The sequence below is a fragment of the Typopeltis vanoorti genome, chromosome 13 (assembly GCF_054136105.1).
Source record: "Typopeltis vanoorti isolate ZY-2024b chromosome 13, IOZ_Tvanoo_1.0, whole genome shotgun sequence".
Taxonomy (NCBI): Eukaryota; Metazoa; Arthropoda; class Arachnida; order Uropygi; family Thelyphonidae; genus Typopeltis; species Typopeltis vanoorti.
This window is the reverse complement of record NC_143561.1, coordinates 128,989,097-129,012,930: the sequence shown is the minus strand read 5'-3', so window position 1 is coordinate 129,012,930 and position 23,834 is coordinate 128,989,097. Positions and strand designations below refer to the sequence as shown.

The window sequence follows — 23,834 nt, the reverse complement described above, 5'->3', positions numbered from 1 at the left end:
TGTTGGGCGATTCTTTTTTTCTGTAGGTGGTAAAATTTCCAAATAATGAAGATCCCGAATCCTGTTGATATTCTGTGATGCTGCAAGCTCATCCATTCCAACAAAAACTGAGATAAATTGATCTTTAAATTTTAACGCAATCATTGCATTTCCAGTAATTATATTATAAAATTTATGCGCATTTTGAATGTATATATCAAAAATGCATATTGCCAATTTCTCTGGCCATCTAATTGTCTTTCGTAAGGCAGAATAGTAAGAAAGCATTTGATCAGAAAGATCGATGCCTGACATACCCAAATTATAGTCCCTAACGATATTTGGTTTTAATTGAATTTTACCATTCCGATTTTTCGCTTCAACCATTTCAAATTTGTGCATATTTGAAATGGAAAGAACTTCCCTCTTATCCTTCCATTTGCGATGATGAATTCATTAAATTCAGCATCGCTCATATTAGCGTAAACTTCTAATTCTTTATCAGTAAGTTTTCTTTTACTGGTCATGGCGAAACTGAAAGTTTTTAGAGACTAGACACAATAAACACTGTCATCAGCACATGTAATATATAGGTGGGGGTGATACGAGATTACTCGTAGTTGGTGTATGAAACAAAATTCTGTCTGATAAGCCGGCTACGAGATTACTCGTAGTGACCTTGAAGATGCAGGTGATACGAGATTACTCATAGTTGGCTTATGAAACAAAATTCTGTCTGATAAGCTGGCTGCGAGATTACTCGTAGTGACCTTGAAGACGCGAAAGCACTTGGTGTGCGAGAACAAACTATGCCTGAGGAGCATGGCAGCGAACATGTTAATTGAAAATTCTACATGTCTGGCAATCTCCTCGATCAAGATCACATAACCACTCTCCCAGTTGGAGGCAATGTTGACACCTTGGTTAATGCTAGATTCTCTTATGCTAACTAGTAGATATGAATAACTTAACTAGCAATGAGTTCAATATGAGAAGATATAAAAGGGTTGTTGGAAGAAGTGAGAGTGAAGAGTGAGAAGTGAAAATCGTAAGTATATTACCTAGATATGATAGAAATTAATTATATGATAGAATGGCTATGATGGCAAATGAGGTGTAGCCTATGAGAGTTTTTGGATGTGTGTGGAGTGAGTTTGAGGGAAGAATGGATTTGTTTAAGATGGACAGCATGCACCTGAATGTGTTTTTGGTATCAGGAGTCCTGAAAAATTATTACTCGGTATAAGACCTAACACAGAGAGTCAGGGAAACTAAATTATGATGGGAGGATTGGTGAGAATCTGTGTGTAAGAGCGACAATGTTATGTAACTGACTAATGATGAGAATATACATTACCATGGCAATGATTATGAGAAGAGAAAGATTTTGTATTCATCCAATTCAGACCTATCAAGCATGTGCAAAGATGTCTGCAATAAGTAAGGCACTAGATAAGAACAGAGATCTGCAAGTTCTCCAAATGAGTCACAAAGACTACAGACAAGAGTATACAAAAAAGCATGCAGGTAACTAATATATGTCTGCACATGAATGCAAGGAGTATTAGACACAAAGCAAGAGAGTCTGTTGCTTTGACCAATACGTTAGGACCTAAGATTGTAGGTGGCAATGTAGCCATTAGTGAGATCTGGCTATTAGTAGCAGACACGCCAACTGGTATTGAGTGCAAAAGGTAGAGTATTTTTAGGAACCCTAGACATGATAGGAGAGGAGGCAGGCATGCTGCTAATGATATAAAATGTCTTGAATCCAGTTAGAGTTCAGACCTATGATTGTAATACTACTAACAGAATAATATATGCACGTAAACACAAGAAAGATATTTAATTAACCAAATATTTCAGTCTGGAAATAGCAGACCATCTTCAGTGGCACTACAAGAATAGTTTAAAAAAAAAAAATACACGGTGGAATACTAACAAGAGATCATTTAAAAATAGAACAAGACACATGATGTTATATCACTAAGTATTAAAGGGAATATTTTTAAGCAGAGAAATGATTGAAATAAAGATATTAATTAATAATATTAAATAACATAAAATTAATATGAATTAATGAGTTATCCTGATTAGACTTTCCCAGATTTTTGATATAGATATACAGTCATTTCGATTCAGGTTAGGATGATGGAGTAAGGCCTCTACACTTTCTTTGAATAAACGTTCAAATTTATAATGGGGTCTATGTAAGAGGCGAGTTTTTGACCAAAGGATGCTGTGGTTAGTTTCAATCCCGTGCTGAGCCAATCCAGATTTTTCAGGTTTGTTGTGATGAATGGAGGATTCATGTTCTTGGATTCTTTTTTCAAGAGAACATCCAGTTTGTCCAAAATAGGAGAGATCACAGTTGCAGGGAATTTGATAAACTCCAGGAAGAGATATAGCTGAGCATTTGTCTTTAGGAGAAGGAAAATGGGAAGATAATTTGTTAATAGGAGAATACGTAGCTGTTAACTCATATTTCTTCAGAATTCTTGCGATAGGTTCTGAAATCCCGGAGATGTAAGGAATTGGAACTCAACGTATTGAATCTTCGTTGTTTTGTGGTGGATTATAAGAATCGAGAAGATGTTGAGTACTCTTTTCGGAAAAGCCATTGAGTTTCATGTGTTGTTGGATAGTAGAAAGTTCTTTCTGTAGAAAATTAGAAGCAGAACAATTAGTTTTGGATCTTCTCATAAGAAATTTTATGATTCCTGTTTTTTTCAAGGATGATGGGCTGATTCTTTAAGAATATAACGACCTGTGAACGTTGGTTTCCTAAACTGTAGTTGTAAGAGTATATGAAGGTGACCGGATGAGGAGAACGTCTAAAAAAGATAACTGGTTGTTTTCTTCCATTTCCATAGTAAACTTTATACGATGATGTAAGGAATTGATACTGTTTAAAAAAGAAGGTAAGGAGTCTTTGTTGTGTGGCCATACAATAAAGATGTCATCTATATATCTTACCCAAAAGGATGGTTGAGGGAAAATAGATGAGAAGAGGACTTTTTCTAGATGTTCTATATAAAAGTCGACTAAAGCAGGAGAGAGAGGACTTCCCATGGCCGTTCCTTCTACTTGGCTGTAAAATTTGTTTTGACATAAGAAATATCCAGAGTGTATTACGAAATCGAATAGTTTTCTAATGTCTTCTGGAAAGATGTCAGCAAGTATTTCTAAATCACTTAGGGAATTGAACAACGTAGATCCAAATAAAAATTAAATTATACTTTAATAAATATTTCCGATATTTCGGCAACATCACATTGCCATTTTCAAAAGGAACTTACAAAAAGGCACGTGCACGCAGGCACTACAACACAGTAACTGAGAATGAAGATGTGAAGCTATCGTTCTCCTAGAAGTCCTGCTGGTGCCCTCTAGCGGGCTAAGTAGCTGTTCTTGGCCGTTGGGCTGAAGGTCTGCTGATGTAAGCCTCTCAAATTTGGAGTAGTCTCATACAACCAAATTTGTTGAGGTTTGGAGAGTTTCTTAGGGCTGAGGCTGATTCCATGAATAGTCTTTCTAATTTGTATTTGCTACGGTGTATTACTGTATTTCTATATATAGTGGGGTAGTGTCAGACCTGGTAGATTGGTTGCTAGTGGTGAAGAAATGCATCACCAAATAAAGACGATAGGCATGAAAAGAATACTCTTAATAGGGTATTTTTTAATTAATTACCCAAGCATTGATTGGAAAATCTCATGAGAAGAATGAAACTGAATTTATTGAGCTGTTGCAAGAGATAATTACTTCAAACATCTTGTGACAGAAGGAACTTCAAGTCAAAGAGTGTTACATTTGATTATAGTGTTGGGGGGGGGGAGAGATTCCAGTTAAAGACATAACAATTCTGCCTCCAATTGGTGACAGTGATTATGCAGTACCCAGTTGGGAAGTGCCTAAGTTAATGAATGCTCTATTCAGAAAGGGTTATATGCTGAACTAAAAAGCAGGAAATAATCACAAACTGAGGAATATGATAGGTTCTGCACTATGGTATCAGTTGGTGGAAGGGAAGAATATTGACAGTGCACAGAAAACATTCAAAAAATACTTAAATGATGCAATATTGAATATGTCCTTAAAGTTCAAAGAATAAACAGGGTATGAGTGAAATGGATGTGCAATCTTATTAAGCAAGAGATCTGTAAGAAAAAGATGATGTGGAAGCAATTCTGTGTTCATAAGGATGATTTCAGTTATGAAAATTATAAGGAACAGTTGAGTCGAGTTGCATCTGTTTTACAGAAAGCTAAGTCTAAGTATGAAATGAAACTGGCTCTCCAAGTTCAAGACCACCCAAAGGAATTCTATCATAATTCTGCATATAAAAAAGTACAAATATGAAAGAATAACTGTACAGAATGCAGATGGTGTAATGGTGACAGATACAGAAGATATTGTTCACCCAATGAGTGTCCACTTTGCTAAAAGCTGTCAACCTGGTGTATGCAACATTATGCTCACTGTTAACTCCTTACTGGATAAAGAAACTCGTGTATGAGGAGGAGGTACTAGAGCTGTTGCACAAACTGAATAAGAATTTGGTAATAGGGACTGATGGGCTATCAGCATGGATGCTAAAAGAGTGTTCAGCTGGACTGGCTATTCCTTTGAACAAGCTATAAAATTTGAGTCTCAGAACAGGTAAGACTACACAAGAGTGAAAAGAATATATGGTAATCCCATTGTACAAGGGTAGTGCAAAGACTGATGTATCCAACTATTGACTAATCAGTATCTCTTGAGTGATTTTTAAGATTTTAGAAAAGTTCACAGAATCTCTACTTTGTAACGAATAGCATGAGTTTACTGAGGGAAGGTCATGTTTGTAGAAACTTGGTCACAGTTTTAATAATGATCCCATTGAGTTATATAAGAGGAATAGATAAACCACAATAATTCTGAAGTCTGCTAAGGCTTTTGACAGAATAAAGCACAGAAGACTGTTACATAAACTGGAGAATATGGGATTGGATTGTGAAATATTGGTGTGGATAAGAGAAAGGCTGATATACAGATACCAAAAAAAAGTGGTATATATGGGATGTGAGTCTACAAGATTTAAGGAAACCTGTGGTGTACCACAAGGATCAGTCCATGATCCCTTGTTATTCAATCTGTATATTAATGACACTGGGAAGGATTAGATGGGTAACATACAGCTATTTACTGATGATGTATAGCTAGGTAAGGTAATCAGGAATGCAGCTGATATTCAATACTTGTAGATGATTTGAATAAGTAGGAAATGTGGGCATGTGAATATGGCCATCAGTTCAACCTTAGTAAATGTAAAGTCATACAATAAGATCTGATTAGACAGACAATGTCATTATATTGGTGGGAATATGCTAAAAGAAACTGATCAGGCTACTGATCTTGGAATTTTAGTATGCAGGAAGTTGCAGTTCAAGGGCCATATAGAAAAAATTACAAATACATCTCAGAGGATAATAGCAATGCTGAAACAAACCTTGACTTATAAAGAAGTTTTGCCTCTTTACAAGGCTTTGATATAACTTCACTGGGACAACTCTGTGCAGGTCTAGTGTCATACTTTCCATTGTGATATTGATACAGTGGAGAGAGAGTGCAAAGGAGAGTGTTCAAAATGATATAAGGATTGTAGAATACTGATTATAAAGAAAGAAAAAGAGAGAGAGAGAGAGAGAATTTGTGGACGGCAGACACTAGCAAACAAGAGAAAGAGGATGATGTGATATGACTGAGATTTACAAATTTCTGAAAAGGGTCATACAGGATTTCAGGTGATGGAATTTTTCATTTTATGGGGCATAGGGAAAGGATGAGAAGACATCCTTGGAAGTTGAAAACAAATGCCGTCAAGAAGGGAGTGAAAACTATTTTTTTTTTTTTTTTTCTAATAGTGGGGCATAATTGGAATGGATTGCTACTGGATGTCTGCAAGCAGTGTGAATGAATTCAAGAATAAGGATGACAGATGGTGCAGACAGTGTGTCGCTTTCCTTGATGAGGCCCTGACTCTCTGGGGGGTCTCTCTTAATAATAAGAATAATCTCTTTCATTTTCCTCTCTCTATATTCTAATGGCATCAGTAACATTCTCAATCTTTGTCCCAGGAAAACATGATTTCATCATGCTCTACTCAAGCACATCTCCTAACATGGAAGTTTCCTTACAAAACTGCCTCTACTTTCCCTCTTTTGCTCTTTCAAACTCACTTCTTATGCTTCTCTGCCATACTCTTTGCAGCATTTTTTCCCCTACATTCTATCTTACATTTTACCCTTTGTCCTCACATAATCACACTCCATATATCATTACCATTTCATCATTCTTTACATTTTCTACTTTTTCTTTCATACTATCTCTCATATCTTTTTCACCCTCACTTGCTGTTTCTTCTTCTCCTTTTTTTTTTTTTTTATTTTTATTTTTATGTTGGATCCATACATGTGAGGTTGGTTGCTCAACCTATAGTATATTAGTACCATGCATGGAAAGAGAATCGAGAAATAGGAACTTTGCTCACATTGTATTTGAAGGCCTGTGTACTGTATTCCTTCAGAAATACATGGGAGGGAAAGGTGTTCCACAATAAAGCAAAAGTAGGAACGAAGAAGGAGTTAGAGAAAGTTGTTCTATGAGTATGACTGTGAAGAGATGTTGGGAAGTAGCTACATGTGTTTCAGTGGATTTGGTAGAGAGAGAGAGAGAGAAGGGGGAGGATTAATTGTGATAGATCTGCTAAACATTTACCATGGAAATATTTATAGATGTATGCAGTAGATACTAGATGCCTGTGTGAGAGTGGATGGAGTAAGTAAGATATGAGTTGTTAATCAGTCTGACTGCTCTCCTCTGTATTGCATCGAGTATTTGTAGTGAGTTCTTAGAGGCATCTTCCCAGATGTGTGAACTTGATGGATGAGTGGATTTGTGATTTGTACAGAGTTAATAGCTGTTTGGAGTGAATTAATGTCTTGAACTAAAGAGGATCCTAATATTTTGGATGCTGAGGAGACAATGGTTATAATGTGTTTATTATCATTATTAAACAGGCACCTCCATGGAGTCCGAAGACTCATCACTGGAGACCCAATCTATCCACAGAATCTATCACATCTCTCCTTGAACCCATTAACAGACAAAACACTCACAAATGATGCTGGCAACCCATTCCACTCATTCACAACTCTCTACGCAAAAAATCTAGTCCTCACACACCTACTAACCACACCTTTATTCAACTTCCAGGGATGACTTCTTGTTCTGGACCCTCTAGCCAAGTGCTGAAATATTTCCTCTGCATTTATCCTATAAAACCTTTTAAACAACTTAAATGTTTCTATCATATCCCCCCCTTTTTTCTCCTATCAACCACACACCTAGAATCTAGCCTCATAGGGAACATTCCACAGGCCAATCACCATCTTCGTCACTAGCCTCTGAATCCCCCCCCACCCCCTCCCCCCCACCAAGAACCCTAGGACAGTGCTTCCCAATCTTCTGGATGTCAGGGCCTCCCTTTTGAAAAATTAAAATATTTCACAGCCCCCTCAAAAAAAATCATAATATAGACATATTATTATAATATTTATTGTATTTATATTCAATACAAAACATACACAGCGAATATTGCAAAAATCAAATGCAAATATTACATTTTTAGCATCTTACATTATCTCATATATATATATATAGGTATATGTTATTGTACATTTGCAGTACAAACACATGAAAGTAAAACGATTAGTAATAAAGAAAGAATTAAAAACGTAAAAGAAGTTTAATAACAATTTAACGTGATGGATGTGTTTCAATACTGCTACACAAAAAGTCAATATCAAGTGAAATATTTGAAACTGTAATTCTTAGATTTCTGCTTCGAAATGAAACTTATATGAATAAGCATATATTTACTAATATTCATTAAGCATCGATATATGCAGAAAGCAAAATTTGTGAAATTTGTGAAAAAAATGGGTGATTTTTTTCCATTAAAATATAAAAAATAACAAAAAAGAAATAGTAAATAATAAAAATTAAATATGTCTCTTTTAAGATAAAAAAAATCTACTTAGTCTTAAAACATTTTCAATTTGTTTTCATTATTTCATGGCCCCCTCAACAAGACCTACAGCCCCCCCAAGGGGACCGCAGCCCACAGTTTGGGAAGCGCTGCCCTAGGAGACCAGACATGAGCACAGTAATTCAGATGTGGATGTATCAAGGTTTCATAAAGAGGAATAACAACTTACTTATTTCTACATGTTAATGTGTTCGATTCTGTCCCTCCATATACCACTTTTTGATATTTGACTAGCAGCCACCCTCTAACCAGTGTCATATCCATCCCCATTTGTTCAAATTTGCATAACAAAGTTCTATGTGGTATTCTGTCAGATGCCTTTGCAAATATCTTTCCAACCAAAGGGCTTCGTCTATACTGACTGAGCTACAGAGGCTCTACCTTAGGTATAAAATTTAATACTGCTTCCTCTAGATGATGCTTAACTATATCCTATGCACTACTAAATCATCGTGTAACCATTTCCTTTATCCAACTCAGCTATTGCTCTGTTATAAAAAGTTGTAAATTGCTAAGGCTTGACCGACCCTTCATAAAGCTATGTTGACCCTTATACAGTATCATGTTTTTATCTACACATTCTTGAATTCTCTTTTTGACTAACTTTTCTAGTACTTTTACCACCACACCCGAGATATCGATTGGTCTATAATATGCTACTGTAGTCTTAAAACCTCTCTTATGCAAGGGAATTATTGTGCATTCTTTCCACTCCCTTGGAACTCTACCAGAGCGGAAACTTAAAGGTTCTATTCTGAGGCATTGCCAGTTTTTTGCACATTCTCTCAAAACTCCAGCTGATATCCCATTTAATCCTAGCACAGCTGTATTTACATTGAGATTCTGCAATATCCAAAGAAGCTCCAATTCATCCGTCTCTGTTCTAACATTAGTGTCTGTCAATATATTAAAGCAGTAACCCCACTAGGATGATATACCCTTGCAAAGTAGTCATTCAGTAATGGAACTATTTAATCTTCTTCTCTTTCCTCACATTAAAGTTAATCTTCCATAGTTGTTCTTCCTATTACCTGCCTCGTAATGAAAGAACTCTTTGGGATATCCTTTGGCATGTTTGGCGATTTTTCTTCTAATCTGATTATTTTGCCTTCCTTGTCATGCTAGTTACCTTTCTCTTTATATATTTTCCATAGCATTTTCTTTTTCTGCAGCTCATGCTTAATGATATTATTTATCCATCTAACTGCTATCTGATTAACCCTCCTTACCGTAGGTCATATCCCATTCTAATTTATGCTCATGCATAGACCTACACATTTTCCCGTGTAGGTATTCGGAGCCGAAATCCTACAGAATAGGTTGGTTACTCCTTATTCCTGGAGGTCTCTAATGTTTGTAGTTTCCAGGTGAAAAACCCCCCTACTCTGTATGAGACCAGTTAACTCAGATTCAGTTGAAAAAGACCAGGCTTCGTCTATACTGACTAAGCTATGAGGCTCTACCTTAGATATAAAATTTAATATTGCTTCCTCTAGATGACTCTTAACTATATCCTATGCACTATCCTTACCCTGCAGTGTTTTTTGCCATGGCACAGATTTAAGCTTCTTCCTAAGCTTGTCATAATCACCTGCTTTGTAGTTCCACATATACCCTTTCTTGACAGAATATTCATCATGTTTTACAATCTCCCAAGTCAAGACTGCATGGTCACATTCACCAATCAGAGGCAATATGGTAACCTTGGTTATAGATAGCTGTTCTGATCCTATGACCAGCTCCAATACTCTCACACCTCTATTCTCTGCCATCACATGCTGTCTTAAGTAATTATCTCTTAGTAGGTGTATAATTCTATTTCCTTCCTGCCACATGATCTTTCTTCCTTCCAGTCTATATCCCTATAGTTGAAGTCCCCCAAAATAATCACTTGACCTGTACTTATTATACCAATTTGGCAAGGCATGTCTTCCAGATCAACTGTTGAACTCCCTGGGCTACAGTAACAACAACTGTATATTTTGTCTTACTGACCTTAATCTCACATGAGAATGCTTCAAATAAATAGCCACCCTCCCACCTATCTCCTATTCTTTTTGGCTGCAATTCATCTAATATCATCAGCAGTACTCCTCCCTCCATCCTACCTTCCCTGAAAATACTAAACCCTTCACATTCTATTCCTTTAAGTATATCATCTGCTGTTAGCCAAGTCTCACTAATGCCTATAACTTTTTTGGTGACGTTGCAATAACCAATGCCCAAAACTCCTCTCTCTTGTTCCTGATAGTTCTGGTATTAGTATATAGAAACTGCAGCATCCCTTTAGGCCCCACCAACCTTTACTTCCTGAAATGACTACACTATTCAATATTTTTGATTGGGAAACTAGATTCTGCACTTGTTCATTATTACACTTACTTGCGTCATGGGTGCTTTCACACAACTTGCTTGCTTCCACCCTAATTGATTAAGTTTTTCTGAATTTGTGTTTCAGCATGCTCGGTGAACAAAGCTCTCTCTAGACACATAACACCAAAACCATTTAGATGCAGTCCATCAGCACTGTAAAAACCTTCTTTCTGTCAAACACAGACCACGGATCCACAAATCCTACATCATTCCTTATGATGTAGGATTTGTGGATCCACAGTCTACATATAGACTCATTGGATACCAATGTCATCCTCCTCAGTTTGCCTCTATCATAGGAGACTTACAATCTTCATCTTCTCACTCAGTTTTGTCTCTTCTAACAACTCCTTTACATCCTCCTCTCAGAATACTTCTCACCATTCAAATCATTTGTACCAACCAAGACAATAATTTCCTTCAACTTACCTTTTTGCATCCAGATGGCATTACCATTATCATGAATTTCTGCACCTGGGAAACAAGATTTTGTCACACTTTCATTAAGTACTCCTCTGATCATTGGGCCTCCATACATAATTTTCTCCTTAAATTGTTTTTTTTTTGTTTGCTCAGTTGGTCTTTAGTATTCCTATTCCTTCAGACCAGCTGCTTATTTCTCTGATAAGCCCTGCTAATCTCTTGCTGCTTCTGCAAGTTTCAATTTTGCTCTTTTTCATATGAAGGATAACATTCAATTGTGCTAGTTCTTTATTAATATCCATTTCATTTTTCTCCATTTCCACAGTTGCATGTTTAGCATTAATAACATCATTTTCCATCCTACCATGAGTACTGTCCACTCTACTACCATTTTCTGCATTCTCATCACCTAACAGACACTCACTTTTGAAACACTTAACAGACAGCCCCTCTCTCTCTCTCTCTCTCTCTCTCTCTCTCTCCAGTTTCAATTTCCTTTCACATATCCTTTAATTTTCTTGATGAGTACATTTCACACACACACTGCACTGAATAAAATCTTACAAATTCAAATCATTCACCAATGTGGTCTTTGCCGCCATTGTTCGTAGCATTGGTGTCATATCAACAATATAGTATTTAAACAATTAAACAATTCTTTACTTACAAACTAAATAGCTCAGTCAATCCCAACCTGTTTTAAACAAAAACTACAATAAGTTAACCTAATATTATCAAATCAAATATGAAAATGTCAATCCTTAATTTGGTCCATTGTGTCATTATATACAAGCTCAGGAGGAAATTCTAAATCCATGTTTTCCAACTGGTCATCTTCAAAATACCGGCAAAGATACTTTTAGAACAAGGTAGTCGATGCACGTTTTGGAGATGTAGAAATTAATCAAGAATTTGAGATAAATTTTCGCTTTTATTCACCTAAAGATAGAGAACTGATTACGAACTACAGACAAGCAGATGCTATACATCTGCTTGCAATTGTCTTTTCTTGTCTGAGTCAATTGTCTTGTCAACTGCTTGTCTGAGTCAATTTTGAAGTTAAAGAAGCAGGAGATCACAAGTTATGCTTTGATAACAGTTTTAGCCATTTCTCTACAAAGACTATATATTTTGAAATATATGTGGATACAAAGGCAGAGAATGAAGATGACCAGTGGGAAAACATGGATTTAGAATTTCCTCCTGAGCTTGTATATAATGACACAATGGACCAAATTAAGGATTCAGACAATAAGGTGAAAGATAACCTGAACAAAATAAAACATTTTCAGGATCAGATGCATGCCATTGAAGCACATGATAGAAATATTCAAGAACACAATTTTACAAGAGTAAATCAGTTTTATTTCCTTACAATATTGGTAATGGTAGTAGTCGAAGCTATCCAGGTCCTCATGGTGAGGAGTCTTTTTGAAGAAAAGAGCAAGCTGCACAGGATTTTTAAGGTATTGTCATGATGTACCTGATGCCTAGAACATTTATTCTAGTGTACTGTTCAAAAAAGTAATAAGGTCAAAGTGCTTCTTCATAAAACCCTTGTGCCATATAATCTTTATTTGCTTTGTGTTTCTTATATATATATCGGAGAATATGTTTATATACAGCCCATGGGAAGCAGAAATATGGCTTCCTTAAAAGGTTTATTCTCATTTACCAAAAGAAACAAAAATTGTCATTTTGAAAAGATGAAAATTTGCTAATTTCCTTTTGTGTGTTTTGAAATGTCATTGTACCAAATAAATGTAATCTGTAACATGTAGAAAGGGTTAGGTTTAAAAAAAAAAGTTACTTATCCTTCTGGAGTGATAAATCCGCTCTACTCACAAAATATGCCACCTAACAGCAAAAAGTTATCTTCATTACTATGTTGATTACGTACACTAAGATGATTATCGATATTTTTAGTGTATGTAATCAACATAGTAATGAAGATAACTCAAACCCAACAGCCTACATCTCCTTATTGTATATAAGTTCTCTTTCTCCTAAACTAGCGAAAATCCTACAGAAATTTAAATGTTAAAACACATTTTTCCACCTTTCCAAAACTCTGATCTTACCTCAGTCAACCTAAAGTAAAATACAACCTTCTTCAGTTCCTTCCCAGGAGTATCCAAAATCATTTGAAGCTGCAGCAAACCATATTATGGCCAGACAGAAAAATCCATCTCTCTCCACCTAAAAGAACACCAATGTGACATGCCTTATAACAGAGTCCGTGCTGGTGTCCTATCCAGCCAGATTTTATTCTCGGCCAGTACCAATGTTGAAGGATGACAACTTCAAACATCCATAAATGCTTAGAAAGATGCATCTTGGAATGCAAAGAAATAGCTCTCGACCCTGCCCATCTAAACAGCAATCTCAGTTACAGCCTGTCCAATTCACATAGCGCTGAAATCCAGTTTTGGCGCACTCATGATATCATTTACATGCACAGTGCTTCATGCCAGAACTAATGCTTGGACTCAATTTCGAACACAACTACTACTTGTTCTAAACTCTGTTTTGTCTAAAGTACAATATATTTTTAAGATGTTTTCTCCATGGTACTGTATTCACCTGATGAAGTCGGTATTTTCAATGAAACTAGCAGTGAAACCTTAATAAATCTCTTGTATTATTTCTCGGTGTTAATAATTTTAAGCACAAAGACACACACACATACATATATAAGATTATAGAAGCTCAAAAGGCAACAGCTGTTATGGCTGATTATTCCAATAAGAGGCTTTAATACAATGAAATGAATTAACTCCAGTGACTATTGTTTATTGCAAATATTCTTACTTGGGATCAGCATTCCTTTGAATAAGGGTCCTGAGATACCACAATGTTCTGTTTTTTGGTAGAAAAAGGGAAATTGCCAAAGCTAATAGCTGGCATCCTTGAACAAATACAAATGGTGGAGGATTCAATTTGCTTTCCGTGGGTGGTGGTTTGTCAGGAGGACATGTGGAGGTCGGAGAAACTTTCTCTGTAGAAGAAGTATCACACAGGAAAAGAGACTGAGTAGCACACAGTAGAAGTTGCTAAAAACAAAAAAGTGATAATTTAAGAGTCAAGGATTATTTTATATAGCAGAAAATTTTTCTAAAAAAAAAAAAAAAAATCACTGAAACAGGATGGGCAAATACTATCCATGAGTATGCTTTCCATTACTGCTGAACTGTAATCAAGCAATAATTAATTTAAAACAATTCTAGAAAAAAACTATCATTCACGTTTAAATGATAATTTAATAGCTTAAATTAGTTTAATAGTTTTTATAGCTTAAATTAAAAATGTATCATTAACAAACAGGGTCTAAACCTAATTATATAATGCATTCATGTTTAGGCTATTCTTAGCAGTGTATACATTCATACATACCCATACATGTATGTATGTATGGGTATGTATGAGTGTATACATTCATACCCATACATGAGTGCGCATTCATGAGAAAAAATCTAATGTGACATCACATTGATTATTATCATTAACATGAAACCTCCATGGAATCAAAAGACTATGCACTAATGCAAAAAGATCATCGAACTGTGCCTTAAATTCATTCGCAGTTTCCACAATCAACACACACTCAGGCAATGCATTCCATTCACCAACTACTATCCATGAAAAGAATCTGTTCCTTACACTCTCATTATCAGGCAGGAATAGCTTCTTGTTCTACTTTTGTCTCCTTTTAATCGATGAAAAATGTCTTCAACACTAATATTACTCTCACCAACTTATTATGGAAGACAAGACATAGCCTACAAAATATTAAGGAAATTAAACAACTAAGAAAGAGGTACAGTACAAATCAACAATAGAGCATTGTAAGAATTTATGAATTTATGATGATGAAGAAATGTATAAACAACTTGGATTAGTGAACAAAGGAAGGGTATTATTTAATTATTTGTTTAAAGTTAACAGCTGTTAACCTTAAACAAATCACATATCTGCTCAGCTATTGAATACTGCTCTCACATTTGGAGTGGGGCTGCTAAGAGCTCTCTCGAAATGCTTGACGAATACAGAGGAGAGCAATTAGACTGATTAATGACCCATCTCTTACCAACTTAGTCCTCCCATTTTTGTACAGATATTTGGTTTCGGCAATTTGTGCATTCTATAAATATTTCCATGGCAAATGTTCATCTGAAATAGCATCAATAATTCCCCCCCCCACCAAACACACAAAGTACTAGGCCTTTTGGAACACGTGTAGTTGCTTCTCAACATCCCTTCTCAGTATCTTGAAACCCACAGAACAAATTTCTTTTCCTCCTCCTTCATCCATGCTACTGCATATTGTGGAACAGTCTTCCCCCTGATGCGTTTCCGAGGAATACAATATACAGGCTAAACATCAAATGTAAACAAGTTTCTCCTTTCCCAATCCACTACTCATATATGGTATTAATGTACTATAGGTTGCTCAACCAACTTCTCTTGTATGAGCTCAACATAAAAAAAAAGGTCACAGTTACACCACCCTCTTCAATGAAGTAGGGTCCAACTATGCCATGCCAAAAACTGCACATCATGTGGTGACCTTCTCACTGTGAAGAGAGAATTTCTCTTGGACAAATTCAGGTCTCAAGAAACCAAGAATCCTGTAGGTTTATCTGTATACAAGACCGCTTAGAGGGAAATGCACTTCATCCAAGAACCAGACATTATGGAGGAATGACGGATCTCCATAGACACTGGCCAGCATGCGTACACAGTATTAACACTATACAACATAATCCATTGCTGTTAAACACTGCCCACCCGCATATGTAATGTAAAGGCACCCAGCTCCTTAAGGATACTCTCTAGTGACTGCCTTGGTATTCCAAGTTTTATTGCTATTTGACATTGACTTTGATTTCAGAGACTGTAACACTTGCTGAAGCAAGTGTTACAGTCTCTGAAATCTGTGGAAGAACACTCCCAGTATGTCAGAAACTCTCAATTAAGGCAATAATAACACTATTCCTTTAAACAACAAATAATATGATAACCAGAGTAATTAACTTTCATGAAATGAAAGTAAAAATATTTTATACTGAAAATAACAATACCTCATCAGTGTGTAGAAACAAGCAAATCAAAGAAACGGGAATACAAAGTACACATAACAGTTGGTGGTTTACCAATTAAAAACTGCTGCCGCATGCTAGAAATTAATGTTAAGAAATAATATTATTAAAAATTATTTTTGATGGTTACATAAAATGAGAATCTTCCAAACTTTTGGGCAAAAGAGAAACAATCATTCTGATTCAGATTTGGCTGATGTAAAAAGGCTTCACAACTTTCTTTGAAAAGGCATTCATATTTCAAATGGCTTTTATGGAGAAAACGAGCTTCATTCCACCATGTACTGTGTTTATTGTCAATACTATGTTGTGCCAGATCAGACTTTTGAGGTTTCATATATTCAATATAATATTGATGTTCATTAATTCTTTTTTCCATAGAACGGCCTGTCTGTCCAAAATATGTCAGATTATCTTCACAAGGTATCTGGTAAATGCCAGCTAATGACAGAGGTGACAGTTTTGTGGATGGCAAAAGATTAGAAATTTTGTTGATAGGAAAATATGTGGGAATAAGGTGATACTTCAAAATTCTACTAGTCAGTTTAGAAATACCAGAAATATAAGGGACTAGAACCCTACGGTCTGTTGAAGAATCCTGAGGCATTGGAACATAGGAGTCAATTAAGGTTGTAACCATTAAATTCAATTAATATTTTGATAGTGAGAAGTTCTTGTTGTAAGCTTGAGGGAGAGGAGCACACATTATGTGCTATATTAATTATAGACTTGATAACACCAATTTTTTTGAGAGGTGTGATGAGCAGACTTTTGATTAATGCATCTGCCAGTAAAGGTAGGTTTTCAATAAACACTGGTTGATAAACTATCGGAGGCTGTGTACATAAGAAGGATGTCCAAGAATGGTAAACTACCAGCCTATTCTTTTTTCCATAGTGAACTGAATGCATGGATGAAGGCTATTGATCTGTTGTAGGAAAGTGGTAAGTTCATTTTCAGAATTTGGCCAAACAGCAAAAACATCATCAACATAATGAAACTAATGAGAGAATTGGGGATGAATGCATGAGAACAAGGTATCTTCCAGATGGTTCAAAAAATAGTTCACCAAAGGTGGAGACAGAGGACTACCCAAGGGTAGCCCCTCTGTCTCCACCTTTGTGAATACAGTGTCTTCAATCTGTTTATAGATCTTGTTTTTCCAGCTGAAATATCCTGATTGTATAACAAATTCAAAAATCATTGCAATATCAGGAGGGTAATCATCATATAGTAAATTAACAGTGTCAGATAATGGAATGTTGGTAAAGAGGGAAACAATATCAAAGCTGACTAACAAATCTGACTCTTTATTTGAATATCTTTGATTTTCTCAAGAAAATGTGTAGAATTCTTGATAATGATGTGCCGTTATTTTCAGTAAAAAATATCTGTACTTTCATTTCATTAAAGTTAATTACTGTGTTTATCATGTAATTTGTTGTTTATAGTCATGCCACAGCTACCTTTAAAGTTTACTACTATTGCTTGGGGCATGCTTACAGAAATGGTGAACAGACTAGTCACAATCATGTCGTAGGCTTTCACCATTTGCTGTACAAACTCCGTGTGAACAAAAATAATGCATAACAATATAAATATCTTTTCTTCCAATGTCAATACCATTGCTACAGTTAAATGTAATTGGCATAGACTCTACACATGCTCTTCTGTTAATGTGCATGTAGTCAAGCAGCATATCTCATAGAACATGTACTGAAGGGGGATGTTGAAGTTCAGTTACATTTTTTTTTGTGCCATACTGTACAATGAGACCACAATTTCTTTGCTTTTTGCATGTCAAGGTTCTCATGATCATTGCCATAATCTGTTGAGATGTTTTACCAACATAACCCCCTGAATTTCAAGTTACTGTTCACCACTCCCTGACCTGTCATCTCTTCCACCTCCTTCAAAATTTCCACACCAAATGTATACTCTGCATCTCATTCTTGCCTACCAAATTTCAAGACCTTATCCTTCACAGCATTAAACTGGCAGTTCCACTTTCACAGTTAATTCCAATTCTCTTATAAGGCCAAAACATCTATTTCTCATAGTTCTTCCAAGTGAATCGTCTGTATATCTCAAGTTGAGCCTGTCCTAATATCATTAGCATAGAAGTTAAACAATAATGATCATAAAAAAGATCCCTATGATCTCTGCTAGTGGCCTTCCTATTTTGGGGTACTACTAAGAACAACCTGCCGATACTATATGACAGTCAATTACCTATCCAACTCACTAGTCTCTTATACAATCCATCCATTTCAATTCAATTACCAGCTTGTTGTGTGGAAATCTATAAAAGTCTTTGAAAAATCCAAGTATACGACTGTATATGCATCTCCCTTATTCAGTGAATTTGGCACCTTGTTATATACAAGTAGCCTGCTAAACATGACCTCCCCTTAACCACCAGTGAGAATATTACTATTAACAACCAAATTCTGAATCCTAGCCCTCACCAACCACTCCAATGCTTTAATTGCAACCCCAGACACACAGACTGGCTTATAATTTGTAGCTTCAGTCTTCTCCTTTACGAAATGAAACAATTTTACTCTCTTTCCACTCGTCTGGCATTTGCCCTGTTGCAAGATTCATGTTAAATAGGTATGCCAAGGGTGTAATGAACTCCTCAGAGCATTCCTTCAAATCACACGGTAACGCATTGTGAAGTCCTACTGACTTATTAACATCATCTTTACTTAATTTCTTATATAACATACTCATTCACTATCAGTTCCTCCTTCACCATACCCTCCACACTCAAGCTCTTCAGGAATCATTCATATTCATGTGGATGAGATATCCTGATAAACTGCCCACTGAATGAGCACCTCCATAGTGCAGTTGGAAGAATGACTGTATATTGTACCCTTTGAATGAAAAAGACCTAAATTTGATTCTCATTGTTACAAGAAGAAGAATCTTTATATGGGCTTTTTTCATTTGAAGGTGAGTTAGTCAATCTAATATGAGGTAGCAGGGTTTTTTATCCCACGTACAGGCAAATTAGTCTTCAGCACACACGAAATTTGCAGACAAAAATATTGTTGGTGGTGGTAGTGGACAATAGATGGCATTGATGGTAGTTGTATGGAGTAAGAGAATTAAGTAGTAAGAAAGATGGTTAGATATAATGGAGTGGAGTAGAGTGCCCTCCCATTATGAGTCCTTGGAGGTGTCATGTAATAATAATAATAATACCTGAACTATATCTTTTGAAACAGTGATAATTCTACCATTTTCATTTAATAACATCAACCTTCCATAATCATTCTTTCCTCTACATGGCTTGATTGGATAATTTGTATTCATACTGCACCTTTGCTGTCCTTACCAACCGAGTCATTTTCCTGGGATGCTCTTTGTACTCATTATGTAACTGATTATTACACTTCATCTTATGCTACCTTTATAAAGCTATCTTTTTTCATATTGCATTCTTAATTACTTTAGTCATTCGTTTTGCTCTATGTTATATAACTTTTTTTTTTTAATCTTTGGAATACACTCTACCATCACAGCTATTAAATATCTCTTCATCAGTGTCCAAACATAATCTCCTTTCTGCTCATCTTCTCTTTCCATATCATAGCTCCATTTGCCTGAGTTTTTCCCAATCAATGCCCTTGCGGTTAACAAATATCCTTTCCTCACATATTTTTTTATATGACTGACTACAATCCAAGTGATCACCTTATGGTCTCTCTCACCACCTGGAGGAAGATAAGAACCATATTCACAATCAAATAAATGTTATGATCATAACTAAGGGTCTCAACTCTTGTGTGTCCTACATCACACATTGTCTAAGAGAAGAATGAAAATAACACAATAACCACAGTGATAAAGTTTAATGAAAAGCATAGATATTTAAAGGTTAAAATTGTCTAAAAGAGTTGCCCTCAAGAACTCTGTTCTCTTTATTCCCTTATACTAACTCATTTCAATCAATATTTTATGATTTTGGATAAATTTAATGGATAAATGAATGAAGTAAAACCTGAGAACTAGATAAAGAAGAATTCCAAACTGAAAAAATGTTATAAGCATAACAAAGCCAAAGAAGGTTTGGGGAGAAGGAGGTTAAAGATATAATGCTCTAGATATTTAGAACAGTGTATATTTGAGATCAGAACAGCATATATGTAAGAGCACTGCCCTACTTATAGCAAGCCTGAAGTGGCTTAAAATAGTTCCATGTTTGTTCTCTAGAGCAGGGTTTCCAGATTACTTAACATAAATAAATAAATAATATAAAAATACATTAGCAGCCCACCCAAGATGCTGATTGACTATTGGTAAATAAGTTTTCCCAGGTGGAGTCACAAAAAAAAAAAAAAAAAAGATATATATATACCAATAATACTTCAAATATACCATTACATATATATGTAAAGGTATATTTGAAGTAGATTAAATGACTGGAAGCCGATAGATAAAAAATATAGAAATACTAGATGTTATGAAAATAAACTACACAACTAGTTTTGCCTTTCTTAGAAGACTTAATTTAATTCACTACATGAACAAGAGCGAAATACAAACAAACACTTTGAGAGAATACCTATAAATTATAACAGCAACGTATTTGACATTTGAAGGCATTTCATGTGCTATTTTATTGCTGGGTGTGTGCATACTTTCTTGATCATGTAAATGCTAAAGTTGGATAGCAACTCAGTGACAATCAGAGAAATTATAGCTGAGGTTAGTATTGAGGACGATTTCCTTAGATTCCACAATTCTTCTTTCCAGTGTGTCATAGTATCTAAAGATGTTCTCTGATTTCTTCCATTTGACTGGGTGAGTGATAGAGTTTTTGTCATTAGTGCTAGCAGAATTAAGGACGTGATTAAATACTGCATACACTAATAACGAATACTCTATCATTCACCCAGTCAAATGGGACAAGTCAGAGCACATCTTTAGATGCTTTGACAAACTTGAAAGAAGAATTATGGAATCTAAGGAAATAGTCTTCAATCCAGTATATCCCAATACTAACCTCAGCTATAATCTCTCTGATTCTCACTGCATGGCCATCCAACTTTGGCATTCACATGAACATTTATGATATTTGATATTTATGTTCTGTCATTCTGTCCTCTTCCTCCACATTCTGCCACTGACTGCCTCTGTGAATCTTCTCTGGACTCTTTCTAACATATCCTTGTCACCATGAAAACCCGGTGAGATCTGTGCACAATAATCCATAAGAGGCCTTACACAATGGTATCAACACCTCTTTATTTCTGCAGGTCAGGGTCCTCCACATCACTGCCATTATTCAATGTAACATCTTCACAACTTGTGCTTTGTGGCCCCTGAATTTCAGGTCCTCATCCGCCACCACTCCCAAATTTCTCATTTCCTCTACCTCCTTTAAAGTGTCCCCACCAAGAGTAAACTTTGCACCCCGTTACTGCATACCAAATTTCAAAACTTTTTCCATACCAATACTGAAATGACAGTTCCACTTACCTGCTCATTCATGCAATCTATTCAAGTCCTCCTGTAAGGAGATAACATCTGCTTGACTCCACACTGCTCTCCCCAATTTTGCATCATCTGTAAACAGCTGCATATCACTAGTTAAACCCATCCTAATATCATTAAGATACAAATTGAACAACAATGGTCCCAAAACTGACATCTGAGGTACACTACTTTCCTCCTCTTTCAGGATAATGCACTCCATATACAACTTTCTGGTACATGACAACTACATACCGAATGAATTCAGAAGTCTGTTATCCAATCCCATCCATTTCAGTTTATTTAAAAGCTTGTCCTGTGGTAATCTATTAAAAGCTTTTGCAAATCTAACCATACCACTGTATATGTATCTCCCTTGTCCAAGAAAATTTTCACCTTGTTATAGTACATAAGTAAAACATGATCTTGATCTCCCTTTAACAAACTCATGCTGACAACCACAGAGAATACTGCTGTTATCAACCCATTTCTGTATCCTACCTCTCACCAATCTCGCTAGAACCTTCATCATAACTCCCAATATACAGACCAATCCATAATTTATAGCCACAGCCTTATCACCACCTTTATGCAGTGGAACAATTTTACCTTCTTTCCACTCTCTTGGAATCTGTGCTGTTGTAAGACTTATTAAACAGGCATGCCAATGCTGCCTGTCTAATAAGTGCCAAATCCCTGGAACATACCCTTAGGATGCATGGTGATGTCATCAAATCCTATCACCATACTGACATCAACTTTATTTATTTCCTCATATAACTCTGACTCACTCACAATTAAGCCATCCTCTACTATATCCTTTACACTTAAGTTTCTCACGATTTCACGATGATGAAATGAAACACCCTTATAAACTGATCAACGAATACCTCCACAATGTCTTCTTCACAGTTACCATAATCATTCTTACTTGTACTTGGCACATACGTAAAAAAAACTCTAGTGTTTTTCCTCACCTGATTTGCCAATTTCTGCTCATACTGCACTTTTGTTGTTCTTACTGTGTCACTCTCCTGGCTTGCTCTTTATACTCTTCATGTAACTCCTTATTATCATTATTCATCTTGTACATTTATTTTCTTACTAAGTTTTAAAAGAGGTATACCGCGAGTATACATATCGATACAAAATTAATAACGGAAAAAACTCACGTACAAAGATTATTTAATAGTATAATTTTCACCTGTGTGTCACAGGCATCTTCAGTACATTAAGCTCAAATTAAACAATAACTGACAATTCCAAAAAGCACCACCTAAGTAGCTGGTGTAAGATAACTAAAAAGGTCAATAACTTTCCTTAAAAAAAAAAAATAATAATAATAATAATAAAAAAAAATAAATAAATAAAAAAAAATATCAATACAATAAAAAGTTAGGAAAGATTAGCTGATTTGTAAAGTACTATCTCCCATAAAGGGGATAGATGTAAGCCGTCGGATCTGTCTAAGTTAGGAGAATGAAGTAGAGTTTCACATGTTTCTTTATAAAGGCATTCCATGAGAAACTGACTTTTGTGAAGAACTCGTCTTTCTCCAATGAACTCTGTGTCTAGTGAAGATGGCATGTTCTGCAAGTCCAGACTTTTCAGGTTTAACACGTTTGCTGCCAACTACGAGTATACTCGTAGTTGGTAAACCAGCCACACAAGCCAGCTACGAGTATACTCATATGACGCTTACCGCCGGCAACGAGATTACTGTACTGACCTTGAAGAAGTGAAAATGCTTGGCTTGTGGAGCTAGCATCAAAACTGTGTATTCTCATAGATGGTATATGCTCTGCACAAGCCAACTACGAGTATACTCGTATGACGCTTATATCCGGCAACGAGATTACCGTACTGACCTTGAAGAATTGAAATTGCTCGGCGTACGGGAACAGACTATGCCAAAATAGCGTGACAGCGAACGTGATAAAGTATTCAATATAAGATTGGTGTTCTTCTAGCCGAATAGAGGCAGATCTTCCCGTTTGTCCGAAATAAGATAATCCATAAGAGCACGGAATCTGGTAGACACCTGGATGATTAAGATGTGGAAGCTTGTCCTTAGGACAAGTGAGAAAGGTGGAGATTTTTCTAAACGGTCGAAAGGCAACAAAAATATTCAGTGGTTTTAAAACTTTTGCTATACGTTCACTGATGCCTTGTACATAACTTTTTAGTTATCTTACACCAGCTACTTAGGTGGCGCTTTTTGGAATTATCAGTTATTGTTTAATTTGAGCTCAATGTACTGAAGATGCCTGTGACACACAGGCAAAAATTATACTATTAAATAATCTTTGTACGTGAGTTTTTTCCGTTATTAATTTTGTATCGTTATTTTCTTACTGTTCAGCTCCTCATTCTATGCTATA

The 23,834-nt window shown here is 35.8% G+C and overlaps 2 protein-coding genes across 2 annotated transcripts in view; one reads left to right on the top strand and one right to left on the bottom strand.

Annotated features, from left to right (window-relative positions):
- The window catches only part of LOC150100532 (uncharacterized protein CG43867-like), a 552,783-nt gene that overhangs the window by 146,431 nt on the left and 382,518 nt on the right, over positions 1-23,834 (bottom strand). The window contains exon 20 of the mRNA XM_090402673.1: positions 13,679-13,920. Coding sequence (XP_090258799.1) covers positions 13,679-13,920 — 242 coding nt within the window. The remainder of the gene's footprint in view (positions 1-13,678; positions 13,921-23,834) is intronic.
- LOC150100533 (transmembrane emp24 domain-containing protein 5-like) lies at positions 1,338-12,345 on the top strand. The gene is made up of 2 exons (XM_090403163.1): positions 1,338-1,506; positions 11,927-12,345. Exons 1-2 carry the CDS (start codon positions 1,338-1,340, stop codon positions 12,343-12,345), a joined length of 588 nt encoding a protein of 195 aa, XP_090259289.1.

Bases quoted from the DNA above. Each gene is read 5' to 3' on its own strand.
- LOC150100533 (XM_090403163.1), top strand. From the start codon at position 1,338: ATGGCAATGATTATGAGAAGAGAAAGATTTTGTATTCATCCAATTCAG. The intron at 1,507-11,926 runs GTAACTAATATA...TCAATTTTGAAG, and splicing joins GTATACAAAAAAGCATGCAG to TTAAAGAAGCAGGAGATCAC.